At 45.1% G+C, this 20136-nt stretch overlaps 1 protein-coding gene across 1 annotated transcript; it reads left to right on the forward strand.

The window, feature by feature from the left end:
• Window positions 1-1447: 1447 nt before the first annotated feature.
• On the forward strand, window positions 1448-17156 carry bloc1s5 (biogenesis of lysosomal organelles complex-1, subunit 5, muted). Its single transcript, XM_052023458.1, has 5 exons — window positions 1448-1516; window positions 2002-2084; window positions 4102-4231; window positions 7836-7894; window positions 16718-17156. Exons 1-5 carry the CDS (start codon window positions 1498-1500, stop codon window positions 16889-16891), a joined length of 465 nt encoding a protein of 154 aa, XP_051879418.1. The 5' UTR covers window positions 1448-1497; the 3' UTR covers window positions 16892-17156.
• The last annotated feature ends 2980 nt before the right edge of the window (window positions 17157-20136 follow it).

The raw sequence follows: 20136 nt of genomic DNA on the forward strand, positions 1-20136 counted from the left end.
CCCACCTTCCCATCAACTCCCCCCAGATTCTACCAGTCATTTACACCTTAGGGACAATCTACAGCAACCAATTAACCTACCAGCCTGCACATTGTGAGAGGAAACCGGAGCATACGGAGGAAATCCACATGCTTACGGGGAGAACGTGCAAATTCCACAGAGACAGGACCTGAGGTCAGGATTGAACCGGGATCTCTGGAACTGTGAGGCAGTAGCTCTACCAGAAGTGCCACTGTGCCAGCCTCTCTGGAGGTCTCCAACAGGCTGTGATAAGAAGCATCATCACATCAGAATAACAAAGCACATCATTGCTCTCCAGTTATGTGGGTTCCCCCAAGACTTAAATGCCAAGGGAAAATCATCACAAGACAGTCACTGACCTCCCAGGCTCTCTGGAAGTTTGCTGGGTGGAACTGCATTGATAAACACCTATCCTGTAGATCATTATAGAGGTGGCCTTATGGAGATGGAGAAAATCATGAGGGGCATAGATAGGCTGAATGCACTCAGTCTTTTTCCCAGGGAAAGGGAATCAAAAACTAGAGGGCATAGGTTTCAGGTGAGAGGAAAGATTTAAAAGGGACCTGAGGGGAAACTTCTTCACACAGAGGGTGGTGGGTGTATGGAATGAGCTGCCAGAGGAAGTGGTAGAGGCAGATATAGTAACAACATTGTAAAGACATTTGGACGGGTACTTGGATGTAAAGGTTTAGAGGGATATAGGTAAACGCGGGCAAATGGCACTACCTTAGAAAGCATCTCGGTCAGCAAGGACGAGTTGGGCCAAAGGGCCTGTTTCCGTGCTGCATTTACTGTAGGACCCTATCAGTGAAAAGCACAATGCAGTGTTAGACTGGGAAAACTGCATGGACAGAGAAGGCTACAGATGCTGAGCTGAAGTTGGTAAGTGGCAGGGTTGTCAGGACATTGCAGTGCCCATGTTGGGGAAGAGAGAGACAACCAGGCTTGTCCAAAAAATCCAGAAACTCTTCCCTGAGCTTTGAAAAAATGAATTCAAACAAAGGCAAGTTTTTGGACTCTGCAGAGTTTTGCTCCCGTGTCTGTACTTCCCCTCGGGACCTAGGGAGGGCAGCACTGAGCCGAGCTGCGAGCTCCCCCTGCCGGTTGCTTCACTCCGCCGCCCAGGCAGCGACGGGCAGCCAATCACAAGGCACGTTCCAGCAGCAAACAGATTAACCAATGGCTGAAGCCTTTACATCTCCTCACCAATCAGCTGCGGGAGAAACCACTGACCGGCGGTGAAGGGGAAGCGTTGACTCAGGTGGGTGACGTAAGGCATTAATTGGGCGGTCCCGGTTGTAGCCCCTCCCCTCGAGAAGCTTAAGTCATGTGGGGAGGGCGGGGCCTCGTGAAGGGGCGGAGCCTGACGGGAGGGGTAGGTCAGTGAAGGGCGGGGCCACGGATTTTAACCCCCGCCCCCCTCCCTTTCCGACCCGAGTGGCTCCGGCGGCGGGTCAGCTGACGGGAAGGCGAGAGATGGAGCGCGCGCGGAGAGGTCAGGGAGCGCGGGGTCAGGGGGCGGTCGGTCGGTCGGTCGGTGTACAGGGAGGGGAGGGTCAGGTGTCAAGGGTGAGGGGGGGGATGCTCGGGGTCGGGTTTGAACGGGAGTGGGCGGTTCGTGGGGGGTCAGAGAGTAGGGAGTGCCGAAGGTCAGGGGGTACCGGGGTCAGAAGGACAGTGCATGGGGTCAGAGGGCAGGGAGCACCGAGGGTCAGTAGGTACTGTGCCCGGGGTCAGAAGGACAGTGCATGGGGTTAGAGGGTAGGGGTCGGGGAGGGGGTGAATCCTGGGGTCAGAGGGTATGAGATTCCCAGGGTCAGGAGGGTGGTTCCTGGGGTCAGAAGTCAGAAGGTTGGGGGGGAGGGGGGTTAGGAAGCAGGTGGGCCCCTGGGGTTGACCCTGGATCCGGGCTCCCCCCTCGCGCCGGCCCCTGGCCCGTGTTCACTGTGACTTTACTGAAACTCTCCTTTGGTTTCTCAGACCTGAGTGAGGTTTATTCCAGGCTGTTCGACCACAGGCCTGTCGTCCAGGCTGAAATCCGTTATTTTGTCAAGGAGTTTGAGGTCGGTATCTTCAGTGAACCCCTTGTGTCCCTCTCTCTTGCATTAGACTGGCACCACCCTCATCAATTGCTTGCCATCTCTTGAAATTGGAGTTGGTTATTTTTGTCACATGTACCGAGATGCAGTGAAAATCTCAGCTTTGCATGCCATCCATACAGATAATGTCGAAATAAGTGCGTAGAGGTATTACAGGGAAAAAGCAATAACAGAATGTCGAATATAGTGTTAAGGTTACAGAGAAAATGCAGTGCAGGTAGATACTAAAGTGTAAGGACCATGACGAGGTAGATTATGAGGTCAAGAGTTCATCTTTAACATACAAGAGGTAGTTTTTTCACCTTTCTCTCTCTCTTTGCCCCTACCACAGACTGTGCAGCTGATGTTATCCTAGATTACAACACCAGTGTGCTCTCCCATAGTGTTGTCGATGTCCCTTTGCTGACCTTTGTGTCTGGTACAGAGCCTGGGTACACACTGTGTTTGACCAGGCATGTTGCCACGCCTGAAGGTGACAGGATTAATGACTGAGAAGTGGAATTCACTGCCTGATGGGTGGATGCAGATTCAGTAGTAGCTTTCAAGAGGATAGTTGATGAGTACTGGAAGAAGAAAAGGTTGTAGGGATTTGGGGAAAGAGCAGGCGGATGGTAACTAATGGAGGAGATTTGTAATGTAAGACTTCAATGTCTCCTTCCTGTAACATTGAACTTGAACCCTCTGATGATGGGAACAACTTCCTTTTATTTCTGTTTGTGATCTTGTGCACCTCAGTCAAATCACCTGCTCGTCTTCCTTCACTCCAGCTCTCCAGTATAACCCAATAGCTAAAATCTCACATCCCTGGAAACATTCCTTCTTCTGCACCCTCACACATCCTTCCAAAAGAGAGAGGACTAGAATTGGACACGATACTCTAGTTACAGTGTTACCATTATTGTGTACGATATAATTTCCCTGCCTCTGTAGACAAGGTGCATAAACCACTGCTACAGAGAGTCTACACCCTTATAACAACTAGACAATCAACTGGAGGAACTCGAGGTCGAGCAGCATCTGCAGCAGGAAAAGAATTGTCAAAGTTTTTTCCTCCTGATTCCAGGATCAGCAGTCTCTTGTGTCACCCTTGTGGCAACTTGTTGTTTTCCCCTAGAAAATGTGCCCTATGCTATTTGCTTTAAATCTGTGACTACTGTAAAATTTAGGCCACTTCATGAAGTATGGATAATAATTGTTTGTGACTACAAATTACTGAACTCTGTTCCTTTGACCATGTGGGTTTCCCCCAGTTGCTCTGGTTTCCTTCCTCGTCCATAGATAAGGTCATAGTCTTTTTCCCAGGGTAGGGGAGTCTAAAACTAGAGAGCATAGGTTTAAGATGACAGGGGAAAGACTTAAAGGGGACCTGAGGAGCAGATTTTCCACACACAGAGTGGTGGGTATGTGGAACGGTCTGCTAGAGGAAGTGGTAGAGGTGGGTACAATAATAGCATTTAAAAGACATTTGGATAAGTACAGGATGGGAAAGGTTTAGAAGATTATGGACCAAATGCAGGCAAATGGGACTAGCTCAGGGAGGCACCTTGGTCAGAATGGACGAGTTGGGCCAAAGGGCCTCTTTCCGTGCTGTATAGTTCTATGATTCTATCCCAATGACATGCGGGTTCGAACGTTAATTGTTCGCTATAAATTGTGCCCAAGTGTAGGTGGGTGAGGGTAGGAGAATTGGGATGCAGTTGATGGCATGTGAAAAAGAATAGGTTACAAGGTAATAGGTGGAACTGATGAAAGTTCAAAGAAGGCCAGAGTGAGCTTTCTGTATCATAAGAAAATCTAATTTTCTTAATTTTTCATTTCTTAACCTTGTGGTTTTACCAAGTAATCTCTCTCAGCTTGCAAAATGGATACACAAGCCCTTGCTGCCCTGCCTCTTCCAGGACTGATTGATGTCTAGGTGAAAGATTGTTCACTTTTGGAATTTTTAAAAATATCTTTGGCCTTTCTCTTCCTCTTGCTAAAGGAGAAGCGTGGGTTTCGAGAACAAAGAGGGCTTGAGAATGTGAACAGTATGATAGAGGAACTTGGCAGCCAGTCCATTCTGAACGCCAGTGAGGGCCTGAGCAGAAACATTCCCACTGTGCTTCCCAGATGTAAGTCCGTAAATGTTAATGGGATAATTATTTTGTACAGTCTATCCTCGGGTGACAAACACCTGTCTTATGGACTTTCCCTACGTATAAACAAGCTCCCATTATGTTGTTAAATTCTGATATACGTTTGTTCCTATGAACGGTAGAACTAGTTTCTTCTTTCCACTTTTAGAAATTGTTCTTTCTTATCAGTCTTATGTGCTTTTGATGCCATTCATTACAGTACTGTGGTGGTGTGGTTACCATATTGAGTGATCTTTGTGTATTTTCCAACTTATGGACAAAATCGACTTATGAACTTTTGTAAAAACGGAACCTGTTCATTACCCTGAGACGGTCTGCAGCAAGTGCTGCGAGGGGTTTTGATGGAGTGAATTGGGTGAAGCTGCTATTAGGACAGGGTGTATAGTTTCTGGAGGACCCAAGACCTGCAAGACACAGCCTGAAAAAGCAGCGGAAGCAGATTCAATAGTAACTTGCCAAAAGGGTTAGTTAAGTACTTGCAAAGGTAAGTTTTATGGGGTTATTGCAGAGGAATTGGAGTTTTATTACAATCGTACATGGTATAGGTGAGACACACCTGGAGTACTGTGCACAGTTTTGGTCCCCTTGCCTAAGAAAGGATATAGGAGCACTGGAGACTGTCCAGAGAAAATTTGCCAGGCTAATTCCTGGGTTGACAGAATTATCTAATCAAAAGAGGCTAAACAGGTCGCATCTGTATTATTTTGAGTTTAGGGTGATCTTATTGAGACGTTAAGATCATAAGGGGGCATGACAGGGTAGCCGTTGAGATGGTTTCATGAGTGGGAGTGTCTCCAACAAGAAGGCATAGTTTCAAGATGAGGGGCTGATCATTTAAAACAAAGGTGAGTAGAAATTTCTTCTCGCAGAGGGTAGTGAATCTCTGGAATTCTCAAACCCAGGGGATTGTGGAGGCCAGCTCATTAAGAAGTATTTAAAGTGGAGATAGTAACTGTTTGAAAGATTGGAGGATTCGCGACGAGATCTGTCACAGAGGAGAAATTGAGGTCTGGGGTAGATCAGCCATGTTGAATGGTGTGGTAGACGAGGGGCCGAGTGGCCTATTCCGGCTCCTATTATCTTTTGCTGCTGTGTTGTATGGGGAGAGGTTTTAGTACAATTGCTTTCAAACAATTGGTATGTGCATGATGGGCCAAATGGTCTCCTTTTATACCCTATAAATCTGTAATCGTTTCCCTGTGCAGCAACTCTGCTGGAGCAAGAGCTGAGGCCAAAGTCAGCCCCAGCAGTGCAGGTCCAAGGGAGACACAAGAGATGCTGGAATCCGAAGCTAAAACCAAACTGCTGGAGGAACTCAGCAGGTCAGGCAGTGTCTGTGGAGAGAAAGGGCCGCTTGACGTTTTGGGCTGAGACCCTGTATCAGGACTGAATAGAGGGAAGACGGGTACAAGGGCTGTAACTGTGAGGTTACTCCAGTGTCAGCTACTTCAGATGCTAGAAGTCTGAAATTAAATAGAAAATTATGATGGTGCTCAGCAGGTCAGGCAGCCTCTGCAGAGAGAGAAATGTGGATCTTGTTTCAAGTCGACAGTTTTTCATCAGAACCAGAAGAGGTTGGGGATAAAGCTTGTCGTAAGAAGCAGAAAGTGGTGGGAGGAGAGGAGGGAACAAACGGATTGGTCTGGATACGGTGGCAGACAGGATAGATTGAAGAATGAAAGGAGTGCAGCGAAAGAGGCTGCAAAAGGTTCTGATGATTAACACAAGTTTGGTGTGGAGGAGGTAGAAAAGGAAAAAAATCAAATAATTATTCCAAATTACCAGAAGCAAACTAACTGAACGTTGGACACATGAAAAGTAAAAGAATTGCTGGTTATCTGAAATTGTTGGATTCAATATTAAGATTCAAATTAGTTTATCGTCATATACACCAGGGTGCAATGAAATTCTTTGCTTGCACCAGGCTCACAGAGTAAACAGTACACATGGTAATAATAAATACAGCAATGAGTGCAACACAGCAGAATGGTGCAAAGGTTGTAATGTAATCTGAAGTCATGCAAAAAGAAATGCTAAAGTGAAAACAGAGATAGAATTAAGAGTCCGAGAACGTGGCAGCACCACTGGGCAGGGGACGTGAAAGAGGTGATTGGTCCAGCAGTGGGGAAGAAGCTGTTCTTAAGTCTGGTCGTCCGGGCTTTCAAGCTCTTTTATCTTCTCCCAGAAGGCAGAAGAGAGAAAAGGGAATGGACAGGGTGGAGGGCATCCTTGACGATACTGTTAGCCTTCCTAAATCAACGCATCGGCGGACTGGATGGAAGGATACTAAGGCCCAAAAACCATGATGTTCCCAGTCGGAATAAAAGGCATTTTTATTATTGCTCTTGAGTTTAGTTTGAGCTTCCTTCTTGGAAGGCAAATTATTTGACCCAATGAACCATTCAGTGAGTCAATCTTCTCACACTCTTGTCTTTCTTCCTTTGTGAAAGACATTTGATGAGCCCTTTACAGTAAAACTTCATTGGAACTACCTGAAGAACCATTGCACCAGTTCAGCTCAGCAGTGATACTCGTTTAGCTGTTCCTTTGTTGTTCCCATCAGTGTTTGCTTTGTTTGAACAGCGTGCAGCAGGAAGGTAGAATACAGAAGTCGCCTGACACCTTTGTGTGTCCCTGAAGAGCTGGCTTTATGAACACTTCAGGTATCAAAATACTCCAGAGCCTTCCCCTTTCTCCCCCTCACTGCACTTCTTGGCCACTGCACTGTGAATTACAGCCAACTGCTCTTAAACTGTTCTTTCCAAGAGAGGGTTTCCTGAGCTCAGTCAACAGCCCCCACTTCTTGCCAGACGACCTCCAATCAGTGAGTTGCAACCTCTGTCAAAACCGAGGCTCAGTGAGTGTGCCTTTTTTGCCCAGCTTCAGGAGTACACACTGCCTCAAATGCTGTAAATCATTGGCAGCTTATCAGTCCTGTAATGCGAGAGGAAGGTTGTTTTGGGTGGGGAGCTCCCAGTGCTTGAGCTATGTCTGGTTGCAGCCTTTGTACCTGTACTGTTGGGGTCATGTTTTGATCTCAGCCCTTGCTAGCGACCCATCACCCAGTGAAGAACTCTCACTTCAGTGCTGTCTTGCTGAACACAAGTCTCACTCCTAGTGCTTCTCCCAAGTTAAAGTCAAAGTCAAGTTTATTGTCATATGCACAAGTACATGTATGCACCGTTGCAATGAAAAATTACCTGCAGCAGCATCACGGGCACATAGTATCTGAGACACAACATTTACAAAAAAAAACATAAATTAATCATATATTATACAAGAAAGAACACAGTTAGAACAAAAACAAAGTCCATTGTAGTGCAAAGTGGTCATAGTGTTGCTATATATAATTAAAGTTGTGGGGGTTAGCTCAAGAACCGAACGGTTGAAAGAACGTAGCTGTTCTTGAACCTGGTGGTGTGGGACCTCAGGCTTCTGTACTTCCTGCCTGATGGTAGCTGCGAGAAGATGGCGCCGCCCAGATGGTAGAGATCTTTGATGATGGATGTTGTCTTCTTGAGGCAGCTGCTCCTGTAGATGCTTCTGAAAGCTCACAGGCTTTCACTCTTTTGTTTTCTAGTGGAAGCTGCAATCCAGATTACAAACAGGATCCAGCAGAAAGAACAGGCGGCAGATCAGGTCAGTACCACAGAACAAAGCAATCCCCCTCCATGTCTAAACACAAGAACACAGGAAAATGGGAGCAGGAGTAGCCCACTCGGCCCCTCAAACCTGCCTCACCATTCAACATGATCATGGCTGATCTACGCTGACCTCAACTCCTCTTCTGCGCCAGTTCCCCATAACCCAAAATTCCTTGATCTTTCAAGTATTTGTTTATCTCCATCCAGTGATCTGACCTCCACCACCCTCGGAGGCAGAGAGTTCCAGAGATCCACCACCCTTGAGAGAAGAAATTTCCATGCATCTCAGTTTTAAATGACAGGCTTGTTAAACATCTTCCTAAATGAGGATACCTTTGCCTTTACTGTTCCCACAGTTCACCCCGTTAGTTACCACATTTGGCACCGTATTTAACTGTGCTGCATAGACAGCAGTGTGGAATTTCATGGGAACCTCAATTTCACTTCGTATCCAATGGTAGATTGTTAGTGAAAACCCAGGTATAGATGCTGAAAAACATCAAATGTGTGCTCCTCCCTCCTCACTCACCATAACATTATACAGTATAACAACAGGCCCTGTAGCCCAACTCGTCCATGCCGACCAAGATACCTATCTAAGCTAGTCCCATTTGCCTGTATTTTGCCCATATCCTTCTAAATCTTTCCTGTCTGTGTACCTATCCAAATGCCTTTTAAACACTGTAATTGTACCTGCTTCCACTACTTACTCTGGCTGGTTCCACATACGCACCACCCTCTGCATGAAGCACTTGCCCCTCAGGTCCCTTTTAAACCTTTCCACTCTCATCTTTAAACCTGTGCCCTCTGGTTCAAGAGTTCCTGGCACCTTACTGGCAGGGATTGTGACTGGGGAGCACCAGTGACAAGAGGAGGGGCTGCACATTGTGGCCGCATTTCCTGCTGTTAGCGCGGAGGAGGGATGGGAGACTGGCCTAGGGCAGTACATTAGCAGCTGTACTGATATGGTGGGCACATCCTCCAGGATGTGGAGGAGTGGATGGTATTAAAGGAAAGCTGGGAGTGATAACTATAGTGGCAAGAAGACAACAGCATCAGAAAGGTGCCAGTGTTAACTGAGAGACTGCAGAGGTGGGGTGGGTGCTAACATTTCCATACTTCCTTACAATACAGGAGGAGGCCATTCAGACCATTGAGTCTATGCCAGCTCACAGCAAACCAATTCTCCCACCAGTTTTCCCTGTCACCCATTCTCCTCACATCCTGAGATTCTACCATTCACCTAACCACTTTGCACTGGCCAATTAACCTGCCAACCCACACATTTTTTTTGGAATATGGGAGGAAGTCAGAGCACCTGGAGGAAATCAACAGTCACAAGGAGAATGTTCAAACTCCACACAGGCGGCGCGAGAGGTTAGGATTGAACGGCTGGAGCTGTAAGATAGTCGTCCTACTGGCTGTGCTACTGTGCTGCATGAAGTGGTCACACAAGATGCTGCGGGTTGCTGGAATCTGAAGCAACATAACAAAATGCTGGAGGAACTCAGCAGGTCAGGCAGCATTTTGGAGAGAAATGGACAGTTCAAATGAAGGCTCCTGACTAGAAACACCGACTGTCCATTTCCCTCCATAGATGCTGCCTGACCTGCTGACTTCCTCCACCATGAAGTGGTCAGTTGTGTTATATAGGGCACTAAATAGAAAGCCAACACCATTCACATTCCTCTCTCAGACTATCATGTACTTGAGGTCCATTTTCTCCTAATAAAGGTGAAATAATGCCTACAGCAGTGTGTAAGCAACATTAGTTATGTTCTGGAACTGTCATTATTAAATTGTTTCTTCTTAACTTTGACTGTTAGGATACATGTGATTATAAGGCCTTGAATCAGCCTTTCTCTAAACTACCTTGGATAAAGGAAGAACTACTTGTGTAGGGAGAATAGCTGGTGGCCTCCTTTCTATGAGGATGGCATTTTAAATCTGAAGCCCAATTAAATGTGCACATTTTTCAAAATTCTAATTTTTTTGTCTTGCTCACTATTATTCTAGTTAAACATGGCTTTAAATTGGATTGTTTGTGGAGCTTTTACCTACATCTTCACCATAGGCTGTTAATTTCCTTCAAAATGTCCACTGTTTCGCATCTTTTCAAAGTTGATTTTATTGTTATGTGCACAAGTACAATGGTGCAATGAAAAACTTGTTCGCAGCAGCATCACAGACATGTATAGTTAGATAAGCAAGAAAAACATAAATTAAACAAAATTATACAAGAAACAATGCAATTAGAACAAAAAAAAGTCCATTGTAGTGCAAAGTGGTCGTAGTGTTGGAACATAGAATATTCCAGCACAGTGCAGGCCCTTTGGCCCAAAATGTTGTGCCAACATTTTATCCTGCTCTAAGATCTATCTAACCCTTCCCTCCCACATAGCTCCCTATTTCTTTATCATTCATGTTGCTATACTGAGGTAGTGATTAGGGTTGTGCGGGTTGGTTCAAGAACTCAACAGTTGAAGCAAAGTAGCTTTTCTTGAACCTGGTAACGTGGGATTACAGGCTTCAGTACCTCCTGTGCAATGGTAGCTGCAAGAAGATGGCATGGCCTGGATGGTGGGGATCTTTGATGATAGGTGTTGCCTTCTTGAGGTAGCACTTTATGTAGATACTACTGGTGGTGGGGAGAGATGTGCCAGTGATGTATTGGGTTGAGTCCACTACTCTGAAACTTTTTGCATCCCTGCGCATTCAAATTGCTGTACCAGACCATGATGCAACTAGTCAGGATACTTTCAACAGCACATCTGTAGAAGTTCGATAAGAGTGTTCAGTGACATGCTGAACCTCCTTAGCCTTCTAAGAAAGTAGAGAAGCTGGCATGCCTTCTTTGTGATTGCTTCTATGTGCTGGGCCCAGGACAGGTCATCCAATATGTTTACACCCAGGAATTTAAAGCTGTTGACCCTCTCCACTGCTGATCACCAGTGTAGATGGGTGCATGTTCATCCTCCTTCCACCCCAATTAGTTTTCCCACCAATTAGTTGGTGCTAATTGCTCCCAGTTTATGTGGACTCAGTGATGGTTTATGGTATATCTGCCATATTGGCTTTTAGACAGTTGCCTTGAAGGAGGGCAAAAATAGTAGAAAACTAGTTATGTGGAAAACCCAGAATTAGTGAAGGAAATGTTGGAAACATGGCAGGACATTCAGGTCTGTGAAGAGAATGAGACAAGTTAATGGGCTTGATGGTGTTGATCCCCGCACATTCCTTGCACTCTTCATGTGGAACCAATTACTGTTTATACTCTGTGGTCAAAGCAACCTTCAGGCCTTGCTGCTGTGTCCGTCCCATGAGGCCAAGGGCAACTGCTGACCATCAGATGGCAGATTCTGAGGCCCCACCTCTCAATCCCCTGATGTCTTTTTGACAGCTCACTTCTGTCAAAGCCTTTGACACCTATAAATGTGTCCGATTATTAGATATATTTGAAAACATCCTGGGTAGATTTCAAAAATGAATTACAATTATTATAAATGGGAATTAATTAAAAAGATAAAGAAAAATAAGCAGATGAAAATCAAACTAAACTGCAGATGCTGGAAATCTAAAATAAAAACAGAAAATGCTGCAAATACTCAGTCGGTCAAGCCACATCTGACGAAGGACCTTTGATCTGAAATGTTAACTCTGCTTCCCTTCCCACAGATGCAGCCTATCCTGCTGAGTATTTCCAGCATTTTCTGTTTCTACTTAAGAAAAATGAACAACTTTTTACCAACACATTTTACACAGTTTGGCAATCCCATTGCCAATAAACACTCGTGCCACCGGTGGCATTTATCCCTGAGGGTCTGGATGCAAAGTGCACGAGGATCATCTACACCGCTGCTTCCTCCGCTGCCCCTGACTGGGTGCTGAATGCAGGGACAGTGTTGGATGTCTGCTGCACTTACACCTGATCTTCAGCCTACAAACCTTTCAGGAGCAAAAAAAGGCAGTGGGAGGAACTCATCTGGTCGAGCAGCGTCTGTGAGGGGAGAGGAATTTTTGACATTTCATGTTGAGACTCTGCATCAGGACACATGCGTGTACTGACTTGGGTGTAGATGCTTTTTCAGAATTATCTCTGCAGATCATGACTTTCCAAAGCACTTAAAGCTAATTCTGCACTCATTTCAAGAATAGGTTACGGAATAGTCTCTGTGGACTGAAAACCATCTTGACTGAATTTGCAACCTGTGTGAGAACAGAGTCCTGGTAACTCTTCTGTCCTTTTATGAGTTTGACTTGGCGATTTACAAGACAGACTATTGGGTTCTGCCTCTACAAATGCTATCGGTATTAGAGTCATCGAGTTGTACAGTGCAGAAACAGGCCCTTCAGCCCACTATGTCCATGCCGACCCTTTTGCCCATCTACGCTAAAAATCAGCACACCCCTCCTCTTTCATCCAGCTGCCTTTTAAAAGCAGGTTCACTGCTCTTACCACTGTTCCAGGTCACTTAAACTACACCACTCACGTTACCCCAACCTAGCAGCATCCACTCACACAACCATAACCTAGCTGCAAGTTGCTATGTCTGAGCATTCCTGAGATAATAAGTCTGGGTCAAATGTACTTAAATCAACTAGATCAGATGTAGAGTCAAACGGCACTAATCCTATTTTATTGTCCCCCACATTCTCATCAACCCCCACCCACCTCTTGCTTCCTACCACTCACCCACACATCAGGGGCAATTTACAGTGAGCAATTAACCTATCAGCCCCTATACTGTATCTTTGGGAAGTGGAAGGAGACTGGATCACCTGGAGGAAACCCATGCAGTGACAGGGAGACAGCACTGGAGGTCAGGATGGACCCATATTGCTAGAATTGCTTGGCAGCAGCTATGCTGTCTGTGCCACTGTGAAGCTGCCCTCAACTTCTCCTCCAACCCCACGTCTCACCTTCCACTCTTTCTCCTCTTTGGTCACTGCCTGACCAGTTCCTGATTGGCCACTGAGATAGTGCTTTCCTGGTGTATTACTGTTACCAAGTTTCACCATCATTATCTTGTCAGGAACATCTATTTCGTTAACCTCTGTGACAAGTTCCATCTTCAGTAAATCCATGAGCCTGGCTGTACCAATCTAAGCTATCCTTCACCATTTGAAAGATGCTGCTTCTTACTACAACATGGAACCACGCAATCTATGGTTCTGGCTTAGTAATTTTTCACAGCTGTGCCCTGACAGCTTTTACTTTTCCAGTTAACTGTTTATAATTCCATGTTTTCTTCTCTTGGAGACGTAACTTGCTGTCAATGATCAGCAGTCCATCCCCATCACTGACATAAAGGGAAAGTGTGGGCTTGCCTTTTTGTGGATCCTCCACTGTCCGACTTGCAGAGATGTGCCATCCCAATCCTACGTAATGAGACCCCCTGTGATGTTGTCGCTTGAGTGGGCCAGAACAAGCCACACCCACCCACGTCTGAACAACTCCTACAGCCAGCTAACAGTTGAGTGTCTCTGAATGTTCAGAAATATTCAACATCTATTGAAAATCATTTTTTCAAAACTTAACATTTTAAAAATCTAAAAATTAAATCATCTGGAACACTTCTGAATGATTAAAAATATCAAAACAATCTCCCAAGTAATTAAAGAAAAGTGAAAATATTTACCCACCTCCCTTGCAGCCATTCTTCTCCTTGCAAGTGTTTGTTCCTGTAAAACCACTGGGGAGTTCAATGGGCTTGTGGTCTGCCGCTGGAGCCCACATGGAATGCAGCATCAAAGCACCGCCAGAAAATCATGACAGAACTCAGCTTGCAAATTCAGAACTTGCGCATCCATACTGGAATCTCAAACTTTATGACCCTTGGTTGGGGGTGGGGGACAGCAGGCAGTTTGGTGAAGAGCTGTCTTAGTTTCCTGGCAAGTTCCAGCCTGTTATTTCCCTCACATAACTGAAGGGGAGGAACACAGAACAGTACAGCTCAGGAACAGGCTCTTTGGATCATGCCCGTGGTCTGTTTCCCTCCATTCCCTGCCTGTTTGTGTGTCTCTCTAAATGCATCCTAATCTTTTCAATCGTATCTCCTTCCACCACTTCCCATGGTAGTGTGTTCCAGGCACTTACCACCCTCTGTGTAAAAAAAAATTGCCTTATAAATCTCCCTTAAACTTGCCCCCTCTCACCTTAAAGTATTTGACATTTCCACCCTGGGAAAAAGACTATCTACCCTGTCTGTGCCTCTCGTAATTTTATATACTTCTATCAGGTTGCCCCTCAGCTCCAGAGAAAATAATCTAAGTTTGTCCAATCTCTCTTTATAGCCAATACTCTCAAATCCAGGCGACATCCTGGTAAACCTCTTCTGCATTCTCTCCAATGCCTCCACATCCTTCCTGTAATGCAGTGACCAGAACTGCACACAATATTTCCAAATGTGGACTAACCAAAGTTTTATACAACTGCAATATAACTTCCCAACTTTTATATTCAATGCCCCGACTGATGAAGGCAAGCTGTACACCTTCTCTACCACCCTATCTACTTGTGTTCACACTTTCAGGGAGCTATGGACTTCCACCCCAAGATCCTTCTGTACATCAATGCTCCTAAGTGTCCTGCCATTTAATCTATTCTTCCCTCATACATTTGACCTCCCAAAGTGCAACACTTCACACTTATCTGGATTAAGTACCGTCTGCAATTTCTTTGCCCATATTTCTAACTGGTCTATATCCTGCTGAATCCTTTGACAAGGAAGAAGTCTTGCGACCACTGCTTCAACGTCACATTCCTGAGAGTTGTCTCCCTTGCCAACAAATGCACTGAGCAAGGAGCTACCACTTACTTGAGCTGTAAAGGACTACTTACCAATGAGAATGTTGCCAGGACTCGAGGGCCTGAGTTATAGAGAGAGGTTGGGCAGGCTAGGAGTTTATTCCTTGGAGCATAGGAGACTGAGGGGTGACCTTATGGAGGTGTATACAATCATGAGGGGCATAGATAGGGTGAATGCACTCAGTCTTTTTCCCAGGGAAAGGGAATCAAAAACTAGAGGGCACAAGTTTAAGGTGAGCGAGGAAAGATTTAAAAGAGACCTAAGGGGCAACTTCTTCACGCAGAGGGTAATACGTAGATGGAATGAGCTGCCAGAGGAGGTGGTTGAGGTAAATACAATAACAACATTTAAAATACATTTGGATAAATACATGGATAGGAAAGGGTTAAAGGGATGTGGGCAAATGGGAATAGCTTAGATGGGCATCTTGGTTGGCATGGACAAGTTGAGCCAAAGGGCCCATTACTGTGCTGTATGACTCTACGACAGCAATGTGGGACATGGTTGACCTCGCTCCAGTGCTGTTTTACTTTAATATCTCTCTATTCTAAGTTGCATTGGTTTCAACCTTTGTGACAACATAGGTCTCAACAATTATGAGTCCAAAGTGACAAGAAAGAAGGATAGGTTCTGCCACTCATGTCGTAGGGGTCTCCCAAACCATCTCCCGGCCAATGATTTATTTTGATGTTTAATAATCTATTAAAGTGACATACTTTCTGCTTCTAAGATATATATATAATCTGGTGGGGGCATGCAGTGTTTTTTTATTGAGTTCTCCTGCCTTGGCACAAACCTTGGAGATTTATCCCAAAGTTACATTGGAGCAGAGAGGAAATCGAAGTCTGAGCAAATTCTGGTGTTTTGTCTGTGGACTCTGCATTACTGGTCATCATATATCTGGGCTGCTCGTTAGAAACTGCCTCCTTAAGTCACAGGTTTAGCTGACGTATCCCTGTTATAGTAAAACAAAACACAAAAGTGGTGGCCAAGGAAATAATTTTGTGTTTGTACACAGACCAATCCATTATACCGTACAGTCTGTCATGCAAACCAACCTCCCCCTCCATTAACTCCGTGTACACTTCCTCCTGCCTCGGGAAAGCAACTAATATAATCAAAGACCCCTCCCACCTTAGTCATTCTCTTCTCCCCTCTCCCGTTGGGCAGAAGATACAAAAGATTGAGAACACGCACCACTAGGCTCAAGGAGAACTTCTATCCCACTGTATTCAGACTCTTGAACAGACCTCTCATACGCTAAAGTAAGAACTCTTGATCTTCCAATCTGGCCTCATTATGGCCTGTGCACTTTATTTGTTTACATGCACTGTACTTGCTCTGTAACTGCAATACTATATTCTGCTTTCTTTTTACTACCTCAATGTAATTATGTATAGCATAATCTGTCTGGCATGCAAAGCAAAAGCATTTCACTGTATCTTAGTGCATGTGACAATAATAAGCCAATAAGATGATACAGAGCTCTTCAGTGGAAGTTTGCTGCCCTTTCAATCCTCTTAACTCACAGTTAACAGCTGGTTCAGTGATGTATGGATTTTGCATATATTTAATTTCAAACTTAGACTTAGGAAATGCAGTGCAATCAATACATGCCTTTCTTTGCATTCGTTGTGCCATTAAAGCAATGCATTTTCATACAAAGCAGCAAAATCACTCATGTTTCTCTAAACAATATACTCATGAAGTGTTTGAGAGGATGTTACGCAGGACCTAGCTGCTCAGTGTCCAGTGGCAGCAGGACTTCAGACTGTAGTCCTTCCCCACAGAACATTTGCTGTGGCTGCACTGAGCTTCAGTGCGTCCCTCAGCACGTAGTCCTATACCCTGGCAGGGCTGGTGAACACCCTTAAGTATTCGGCAGATAAAGCACTGATTGTTCCTTGTGCAGGGATACCAAAAGGAGTGTTTTCTCGTGAGTTGTTGGGACACATTTCAGAAATGTCGAGACCTGCTTGAATACATGTTTCCCTCTGTGTTGCCTTCAGAGTAACCAGCTGCAAGCCAGCAGAGAGAGCCGCAAGGCTGAATGGGAGGCCTTTGTGAAAGAGCAGCACCGCAAAGCTGCGGAGGTGGATGAGGAGCACACAAAAGCAGCTGATTGGCTGACACAACAGTACGCAGCAATGGAGAAGGACTTGGCAAAGTTCACGACGTTCTGAGTGGTCGTCAAACTCAGACCCAGGCCGGTTGGATGTGATGATGGTGCTCGATCCTAAAGCTGCAGGAGAGGAAAATGAAGTGAAGTTTTTCTGTTCCGCACTTCGTTTAAGAATGGGTGCAATGCTGACTTCTGTCGTGTTTATGGTGGCTATTTCAACAGAGGAAATTATACAAGTTTTCCATCACTCTGCAGCAGCAGACTTTCTATAAGGTTACAGACCATCTGTGCAAGCACTGTGTGACATTATTTCTATAAAAACCTAGAACCAACACCTTGCAGTGTTTTGTGATTATTGGCACAGAGTTACTGATAATATGTAGGTGCTGAGAAATGATAGTTAAGAGTTGGACTGGCACAGCAAACAAAATGCTGGAGGGAACAGCTATCCTCCCTTGTATACAGCTGCATAAAGGTAGACACGGGACCACTGTGCTCCCATGGAAATGATATAAATATATCCTACTTGCATCAATGATGGGAAAGTTACTGGAAGGGATTCTGAGGGACCCAATTTATTTGCATTTGGAAAGGCAAGGACTGATTATGGATAATCAGCATGGATTTGTTTGTGGGAGACCATGTCTTACAAATTTGATCGAGGAGGTGACCAAGAGGACTGACAAGGGCAGGGCAATGGATGTTGTCTCCGTGGACCAAAAAACTAGGCGGGTCAACCAGCATCCGTGGAGGGAAATGAACAGTTCACGTTTTAGGTGGAGACTCTACGTCTGGACTGAAAGATTGAGGGGAGATAGCCAGGATAAAAAGGTGAGGGGAAGGAGTGGAGCAAGAGCAGGCAAGCGATCGGTAGATCCAGGCGAGGAGGGGTGATGGGCAGATGGAGGAAGGGGGAGTGGAAATAGCGACAGAGGCTGGGAGGTGATGGGTGGAGGCAACAGAGGGCCGAAGGTGATGGAATCTGATAGGAGAGGAAGGTGGAGCATGGAAGCAAATAAGGGAAGGGGGAGGGCAGGTGGGAACAGTGGAGAGAGGGGACCCATTGGGAGGCATTTTGTTTGACATTCCTTTCCCAATCTGCACGTTAAAGTGTTCTGTTAGCTTAAACTTCATGCAGTTCTCATTCCCACAATAGAGAGGGGAGAAAAGCCCAAAGGAGTGCCCGTGTGAATTTATGGGTTATTGTCAGACCACATTCTTGGCAGCGTGCTGCAGTGGTGATTAAGGTGCTGGAGCAGATGAGATAATAATTTCAGATTAGTTTTGATAACATTGAAGCACAGTCATGGTTTTCATCCACCAGTGTAGAGCTTTAACAGCCCGCTATTGTGTAACCTGAGTTAAAAGCAAAAGGTTTGGCATTATTTGAATTTATTTGCAGGGTGGAGTTAGAGGGGGTCTTTGTTCTCCAGTCTGGTTGCAGAGCTCTTCAAAATGTCTCTAACATCTGGGCTAACTTGCCTGTCTGCTACATAAAAATAACTGAGCCATAGTTTTATTTCATGGGAAAAGTTTGATCAGAATACCGAAGCCCTGACTCTGGCAAGGTGACAGTTCTGTCAGTCACTGTTCAACTTGCTGTGTTATTCCAGGATTTCATTACCAATGGGTGGTGACAGCGGTTAAATGCGTAGAATCATAATGTTTCAAGTCAAAGGGCCTTTGATCAAAACATTAACTTCATTCCTCCTTCCACAAATGCTGCCTGTGTGTTTTCTGCATTTTCATTTTGATACCAAGGGTACAGACAGAATTTTAATAGAGTCAAATCTCTACTACTATATAGCAGTAGAGCTCTGACTGTATTAAAATTACGTTTTAATGCAGTCAAATCGAAAACAGGCCCTTTGGTCCAACTCATCCATGCAGAACAAGATGCCCATCTAAGCCAGTTCCATATGCCTGTGTTTGGCCCATATCCCTCTAAATCTTTCCTTATCCAGGTGCCTGGCCAAGTGTCTTTTAAATGATGTTACTGTACCTGCCTCATCCACTTCCCCTGGTAGCTCATTCTATATACGCACCACCCTCTGGGTGGAAAAAGTTGCCTCTTGTCTTTCTTCTCTCACCTTAAACCTATGCCCCCTGCAGTTGCTTTTGAAAACATTTCCTTATGATTGGGTGTGAAGTCCCCTGCTGCACAGAGTTCTTTCTCAGCTCTGGTACTGCATGTGACAGAAACTATTAACCACTTATGTCATTGGTGTTGGTTTATTATTGTCACTTTTACCGAGATACAGTGAAAAGCTTGTCTTACAAACCGATCGTACAGGTCAATTCATTACACAGTGCAGTTACATTGAGTTAGTACAGAGTGCATTGATGTAGTACAGGTAAAGACAATAACAGTACAGAGTAAAGTGTCACAGCTACAGAAAAAGTGCAGGGCAATAAGGTGCAAGGTCACAACAAGGTAGATCGTGAGGTCATAGTCCATCTCATTGTATAAGGGAACCGTTCAATAGTCTTATCACAGTGGGGTAGAAGCTGTCAAGTCTAGTGGTACGTGCCCTCAGGCTCCTGTATCTTCTACCAGATGGAAGAGGAGAGAAGAGAGAATGTCCCGGGTGGGTGGGGTCTTTGATTATGCTGGCTGCTACACCAAGACAATGAGAGGCAAAGACAGAGTCCAAGGAGAGGAAGCTGGTGTCCGTGATGCACTGGGCTGTGTCCACAGCTCTTTGCAGCTTCTTGCGGTCTTGGGCAGAGCAGTTGCTGTACCAAGGCATGATACATCCAGATAGGATGCTTTCTATGGTGCATCGGTAAAAGTTGGTGAGAGTCAAAGGGGACAAACCAAATTCCTTTAGCCTTCTGAGGAAGTAGAGGTGCTGGTGAGCTTTCTTGGCCGTGGCATCTACGTGATTAACTTAACAGCCTGAATATCGACTGTTCAATTAACACATGAAAATACAGCCTCCCTCAGCCAGTGAAGATCATGTTTCTCAATTGATAGCAAACTCCAGATTTTGAAGAATCTTGGTTTTGAGACTGGCTAACAATTCTAGGAGCTCTGACCATAGAATAAATGGTGTATTTCACCAGTGTTGGGCCATTTCCAGACATTCTCACTCATTCTGGCCTGTGGCAGGGCTGTTTGTAGTTATGGTCCTTAGTATTTGTGAAATGTCGGTAAGTGGGATTTGCTTGAAACCCAACACAAGCAGAACCAGTTGTTTATTTCTAATTGCAATGAGTTTCTGATTACTACCCTAGGTGATGGAGAAGACAATGCAATTTAAGCCTCTCTAGCTGTGATATAGCCCATTGGAATGTAATTTAATT

This window comes from Pristis pectinata, chromosome 9, assembly GCF_009764475.1.
Source record: "Pristis pectinata isolate sPriPec2 chromosome 9, sPriPec2.1.pri, whole genome shotgun sequence".
Lineage (NCBI taxonomy): Eukaryota > Metazoa > Chordata > Chondrichthyes > Rhinopristiformes > Pristidae > Pristis > Pristis pectinata.

What these genes read in the sequence shown, in the direction of transcription:
- bloc1s5 (XM_052023458.1), top strand. An exon ending in TCCCACTGTGCTTCCCAGAT is followed by an intron (nt 4,232 to 7,835) that starts GTAAGTCCGTAA and finishes TTTGTTTTCTAG; the next exon opens with TGGAAGCTGCAATCCAGATT. An exon ending in AAGAACAGGCGGCAGATCAG is followed by an intron (nt 7,895 to 16,717) that starts GTCAGTACCACA and finishes TGTTGCCTTCAG; the next exon opens with AGTAACCAGCTGCAAGCCAG.